This window comes from Chrysochloris asiatica, unplaced genomic scaffold (genome assembly GCF_000296735.1).
Source record: "Chrysochloris asiatica unplaced genomic scaffold, ChrAsi1.0 scaffold00260, whole genome shotgun sequence".
Classification (NCBI taxonomy): Eukaryota; Metazoa; Chordata; class Mammalia; order Afrosoricida; family Chrysochloridae; genus Chrysochloris; species Chrysochloris asiatica.
The window spans coordinates 313051-320135 of record NW_006408778.1 but is presented as its reverse complement, the minus strand read 5'-3'; the positions used below and the strand labels follow the sequence as shown (position 1 = coordinate 320135).

Sequence of the window (7085 nt, the reverse complement as noted above, 5' to 3'; positions counted from 1 at the left end):
TTTTGGTTTTCCAACTCTAAATCTTTGTATATTTTATTATAGTATTTGGTTTTATCTCTCGAGCTGATCTTTGAAATTTTCTGTTCAGCACTTGGACCTCTTCAATTCTTCCATTTGCTTTAACTTCTCTACTCTGGAGAGCAAGTTTCAGAGTCTCCTCTGACATCCATTTTGCCTATAGATGCATAAATATTGCATAGATATTATCCTATCACAGACAACATTGTACATTATGACTGATCTGGATATGTTCTTTCTGATGATGATTGCAACACCATTCCTCTTCAATCTGTCATTCCTGGTATAGTAAATCATGTGGATGTCAGATTCAAAATGGCCGTTACCAGACCATTTCAGCTCACTAATTCTTAGAATGTTGATGTTTATGTGTTCTGTTTTATTTTGATAACTCCCTTTTTTTTCTAGATTCATACTTCCTTCATTCCATGTTCCTATTATTAATGGATGTTTACAGCTGTTTCTCTTCATTTTGAGTTGTTCCCCCTCAGCAAATGAAAGTCCCTTATGCTTTAGTCCCACAAGCTTTACTATATTCACATCATCATCTCACTTGTACTTTGGGGAGGCAGCCCTCCCCCAGTCGCATTTTGAGTGCTTTCCAAACTGAGGGGCTCATTTTTGGGCACTATATCTGACAGTGTTTCTCTAATAGTCTTAAAGTTTTCAGAGACTAAGTATTCAGAAGTAGTTAGTCTCTTCTTTCTAGTCTGTCTTTGTCTGGAAGCACATCTGAAACCTGTTCATTGTGGGTGATCCTACTGATATTTAAAATACCTGTGACATAGCTTCCAGAATCAGAGCAACTCACAAGCTAACACACTATGACAAACTGACAGATGAATCATGGTAGAGAAGCATAGTTTGCATCATATATGGCAATTTATCCTCAATGAAAACCTTCCAGAAACCTTTTTTATTTTGGTATCCTGCAAACAATCAAACCACTATAACATGATTTTCCAGTAGTAAAATATTGTCTTGCATTAAATTGAAACAGCTATGTAATATTAGTGTAGTGGTTAAGAGTTTGGCTTCCAACTTCAGGTTCAGCAGTTCAAAACTACCAGCTGTTCCATGGGAGAAAGATGAGGCTCTCTTCTCCCATAAAGGTTTACAGCCTTGGAAACCCTGTACAGGGTCGCTATGAGTGAGAACTGACTCCACGGCACATAACAACAACAACAACAAATGTAATATTAGTGTAATGGTTATGAATTCGGCTGCCAACCTCAAGGACAGAAGTTTGAAACTACCAGCTGTTCTTCGGGATAAAAATGAGTCTTTCTACTCCCATAAAGATTTGCAGCCTCAGAAACCCTGCACAGCGTCAGTATGAGTTAGAACCAACTCCACAGTATTTAATAACAACAATGTAATATAAATAAATAAAATGTAAGAAAGGTACTTAGAGTTATTACTTTCTAAGCACACAATACCCCTATACAACTCAAGGCATCTTAAACTCCATCAAGAATAACAAAAAATATTTTTTGTCATGCTGTTAAATCCATCATTATGGATAAAACTAGTGCAAATTGATCAAACAGATCCAATAAGCACTGATGTCCAAGCTAGCATATTGTCAACTAATACGTAACTGGTGGTAAATAGAGGGTTTAAAAGACCTTCCCCTTCTTCTGGTTCTTTCCCAAGGTTCTTGAAGAATTCTGTTGTTATGATATATGCTGCTGAACTTTCAAGTTTCCATCCTCAAACTGAAATTTTTCCTTTAATTCTTTGTGCTATGCTTCAAAATTATTTTTCATTTGCTCATGATGCCATTGGAACCCAGCATCAGAATCTTTCAGTTTCTGAACTTTTTCTTTGATATTCTTCTCAAACACCTGCTCAATCTCCATCTTCATCTTGGTAATATGCTGCCTCCTTTCCTCTTCCATTTGTGCCAGAGTGCTCTTTGTAAGCTGTCTTATTCTTGTTGTTATCAACTCCATTATAAGTCACAGCTGCCAGTTTCCTGCCTCTATAGTTCTCACAGTGTACATTATTAGTGATATCTTTCAAGTTCTGGATATGTGTCTTTATCAACGTATTTCTTAGAATTTAAGATCATAATATTCACTGTTTTCAACTTTAGCAACACCCCCGTGGACAATGCCCTCCTCTCTCTCTTTTGCCACTAACAACAATGACAGCATTACTACCTAGTACAATAAGAGGTAAATGGTCCTTTATCTTGTTAACAAACTTTATTTTCTTTTTTAGCATTTGTTTCTGAAAACTCATATATTTTAATTTTATGTTCTCAAATTTCTTCATGATCTGTTTTTGAAACTGTTGGCACTCCTCTGTTGTGATTTTGTCTGCTTTGGCAATAAAGGGGATGGTACTCACTTTTTCATGTAAATACTTCATAAATTCAATATGCAGTGGTTTAAGCCCAAATCATGAGGGATCAATAAAGTATAAACCACACTGCACTCTCTTGTCAGGCATCTGACATCTGTTTACTTGAGATTCTGCATTTAGGTAGTCCTCAAACTTATTGTCAATGTAATTAATAATAGATTGACAGCAATTATTATTATCTACTTCATTTCCAAATCCTGGGGTATTGACTATCATGCGTAGCAACTGAACTCCAACTTCTTTGTTTAAAACTGGATTGTTGCACTGACACAGTCTTTTTTATTCTAGGGGCGAACCTGGATACTCTGGAGAATACAAATAGGTGAGGAGTAGTGAGTTGATTAACTTTCACTTTCCCCATCTAGATTAACCTACTACCATAACTGTGAATTCAAACCCTTTCTTCAATGATTACCTGTATGCTTGATTGAGGAGATTTGCAAACTTCACATAGCTTTCAAGATTATTACTTTGAACCATGTGCTGCTTTTGATGTTCATCTCCTCAGCATAAGTGGATCTCTCCCTAACTAACATTCTTCTTCCCCTCGGCTACCAGCCCCAACACAGCTCAGCCCACAAATTTTCCAAAGCCTCCTACCAGATTCTGTGTCTTGGTCACACAGCATTGTTGCTTCACTTAGACACTCCACAGAGAGCAGATTCTCTATGGTATTTTTAATAGCCTCATAAGTATATTAAATTTGACCCTGAATAAAGAAGCCCAAATATTAATTGATTCATTTGAATTATAATGTTGTAGAAGAGTATGGTCTTCCATAAGAACAGTCAAATCTGTCTTGAGAGAAATACATCTATGATGCTATTAAGAATCAGATGGCAAGTCTATGTCTTTCATTCTTCAGACATGTTATCAGGAGGGAAAATCCCATAAAGAAAGATATCATGCTTGGTAAAGTAGAGAATCAGACTCCCACCAAGAAGGATTGACACAGATGCAGCAACAATAGTTTCAAATGTAGAAATTGTGAGGATGGTTCAGGCCCAGGCTATGTTTTGTTTTGTTGTATACAATGTTGCTATGAATTAGAAATGACTCAATGACACTTAACAACAACAACAACAACAACAATAGAATAAGCATGCCTGCAGCCTAATTATCCCTGTCATCTCTAAAGTAGGTGCAGTTGCCTTGTCATTCAGGGTTTTTGACACACTCAGGATGTGGTTAGCACATTGTGTCTATCGCACAGTAGTACATGGCCGTGTCCTCAGTGCTCAGACTGTTTAGATCCATGTAAGCTGTGCTTGTGGACTTTTCACTGGTTATGGTGACTCTGCCCTGGAACTTCTGTGCATAGTTTGTTCCACCATTGCTTGGATTAATCCTTCCAATCCACTCTAACCCATGTCCAGGGATCTGACGCACCCAGTGCATATAGTAGTCAGTGAAGGTATATCCAGAAGTCTTGCAGGAGATCTTCACTGATGACCCAGGCTTCTTTAGTTCAGCTCCAGATTGTACCAGCTGGACCTGGGATTGGCCACCTACTGAGAGTAAATTGGGGTAGATGAATTTCAATGTGAATACCCTAAACCCCTTTCCCCATCCCTGGGATTGGGAACTATTTTACCTGTAGTTGCTGCAACCAACAAGAAGACTCTCAAAATCCAGTCCATGGTTAGAAAGCTGTTATCCCAGAATATCTAATGGAGAGTAGTATAGTTGTTGGCTGGGCTCTAGGAACGCAGATATATCCTTATCTGCTGTAGTAAACTCCAGATTATTTGCATATTTATGAGGCAGATTATTTAAGACTTAGGTCTGGGCCCCATTTGAGGAACATTTTTATTTTTTATGATTTCCAAGACATACAGCCAAACAAACAAGGAATGCTAAAGATGCAAATCATGAGGTTTTGATTGTTCAAGTCCAAATTGGGAACGTGGATCCTCTCCCACATCCTGAAACTCTGGGTGTGTGACACCAGTCACACTGAGGAATACAGTGAAGTGGAATAACCATGCTTCTCTTTGTTTCATTTCTTATTCTGTCTAAAGGCAGGAATAAATAAGACTTAGAGGTAGGAAATCAAGGGTTGTCTTTGGATTTGACACTACTTCATTTCCGTTGGGTTGTTAGAGTGAAATTATGTTTTTGTTGTCCTACCTGTCATCAAGTCAGCTCCAAATCACAGTTACCCTAGGTACAGGAGATCAAAACACTGTTGGGTCCTGTTCGAAAATCACATTCTTACACTTGAGCCACTGCGTCAATTCATCTTATCCAGATTTACATGGAGCCTACAGAAAAAAAGAGTTATACAAAATCATGTACTACAATCCCACATTTTCTTAAAACAGGTTCCAGGAGAGCTGTCTGTTGAAATAAGGGCCCTTTGAATATGGAGAAAGGCAATAGAATCTCTCAAGAATATATTTCATACTCACAAATAAAGAAAATACTTGGTGGTACACTGGTATTCTTTATAGTTAAATGTGAAAAATCCATTTAAATACAAGTTCCTCAGAACTTCTCATTACAGTTTATGCTTCACACACACTTTGGGTAATAAAATGTAACTTTTGGACAACCACTCCCCTTTTTGTTATCTAAAGTTGGCATGAAATTAAACCTTAATGAGGGTTGGAGAACTTGTGGGAAGCACCAGCAGAACAGTTTTAGTTATAAAACTTAGTGCAAAAAGGAATATTTCCTGCTTATCCCTAAGTGGATTCTCACTAGGGTCAAGAAATCACTACCAAACTCCCTACAATTGCTCCATATTTTCAATAGTTTCTTAGTGCCCTCTGCAGGCCAGAGAACTCTTTGCAGGGTAGCTCATTTCCTGTGCTCACACTGCTGTCCCTGTTTTGGTCTTTCACAGTAATTTATTGCCAAGTTCTTAACTCTCATGCTGATCATTTCTAAATGGAAATTAGTGCTCTTTTTGGTGATTCTGCATAGATTGAGGGTGGCACCTGGCTGTGGTGATTTTCACATAGATGGAAATGTGGACCAGCTATTCTACGCATGTGTTCAACTCCCTTTTCTTCAGTACATGATCACTGTGGCCCACTCTGCTGCGGGTCAGCACAGTGCTATAACTACAGTAGGTGACACCCAGCATCGAAATTAATGGAAAAACATGTTGGATTGGAAGAATAAATTGTATTCACCAAAATCCTGAGTCTTAATGCCTTGTGAACTTTATTTCATTCCTGTGTATTGCACACAATGATGTCTAGTTATTGTCTTATGTGAAGAAAAAAAAAAATTCCCATGACTAAGTCATTGATCATGAAAAATTCTACATGCAATATCTGGTATTCTTCCTATCACTAACATTGTATTTTCCCATTATTTTTTCCTACAAACTTTTGAAATGTAATCACAAAGAATTGTCACAAATCCTGACCACATATTTGATCAATTTTAGATTGTAAAATAGTTCGTTAAAACTTCAATTTAATTTTGACTTTCAGTGTTGCTGTGTAAGTTTCAGTAACAGTGATATTAACTACTATTCCTTGGAGCCAGGTATATAATAACTTGTCACTCCTAGCATTATATTTCACGTTAAATCAGGAAAGTTGTTTCGGATGCTGAATGTGATGCTCTTCCTCTCAATTTGTCATTCCAATCACAGAAAGCCAATGGATTTGAATGAAAAATGGTAAACAATTCTGCATTCCAGTTTACTTATGCCTAGGATATTAATTTAAGCATTCCATTTGTAATTTTTTATTAATTTAAAAAAATATTTTATTGTGAATGATGTGGTATTTTACATGGGAGAACATTAGTTTTACATACATCTTATAATATATCATTCCATTGCCATAATTAAAATCCCTTCCATGCATCATCAACCAACCAAAGGCTACCCTGGTAGCCTTCTGCACCCCCCAGGTTGTCAGCACAGAGCCTCTCTCCCTCTCTGGGTATAAAGTCCCCAGCTATTCCTTCTTTCCATGTTATCGTCTCTGCTTCCATCTATGGTGTCACTGCTTCTCGGGGTAGGGTCCCGCTCTCCGCTCTTCTGCGTTGATGGTCCCCGGGACCACTGCGTTTAGACTGCAGAGTTAAACACTCCCCTCCTTGCTACAAAATGTCTACCTTTACATTTCCATCCCTCATAATCAGTATTGATAACAATTATTCACTATTGTATCACGAGACCTATCCGCATTTCCTTTTGTCAACCCCGCCTAGACAGATTGGATACTACACAGTGGAGAGTCTAACTCTCTCCACGCCCTCTGGATCTAGGTTTCTTATTGAAAACTTGTAAGCCAGTCACTTCTTGCCTTTGTAGCTCCCCCACCCCAACTTTGGGTAGCCAATGTCCAAATTGCCTAACCCTGTCTACTCTGTGTATGCATGGGTGGGAATGATCCTTGCTGTAAAGATTTGTTCCCTCTTTTGAGCTACTGCATTCATAGGTATAGGTCAAGTTCATCAAATTACTCTTTTTTCACTCTTCTTTCTTCTTCTAATTGAGCTCTAATCATCTAGTCACTGAAGCTAAATCAAGTGGGTATTATCTGCAAGTGTGGGTGTTCTTGTGCATATGCCCTCTCTTCTTATCAGCTGGATGCTTTACTCTCCACTCTAGTCCTCTGTGACTATGTCACTGACTCTGGGCCCAAGAGTCCCCAGGTCTTGCCATCCTGCTGGCCAACCAGGTCTCCACCTAAGTTCACAGGAGTCTATTGAGCGTTGTAGAGCTTAGC

General features: G+C 38.3%; 1 pseudogene and 1 gene segment (V, D, J or C); both read right to left on the bottom strand.

Moving 5' to 3' along the window:
- Positions 1-1637: 1637 nt before the first annotated feature.
- Positions 1638-2924, bottom strand: LOC102831688 (annotated as a pseudogene).
- Positions 2925-3576: 652 nt separating this feature from the next.
- Positions 3577-4028, bottom strand: LOC102810945. The segment is given in 2 exon segments: positions 3577-3896; positions 3983-4028. Coding segments are annotated over 2 exon segments (366 nt in total).
- Between the last annotated feature and the right edge of the window lie 3057 nt (positions 4029-7085).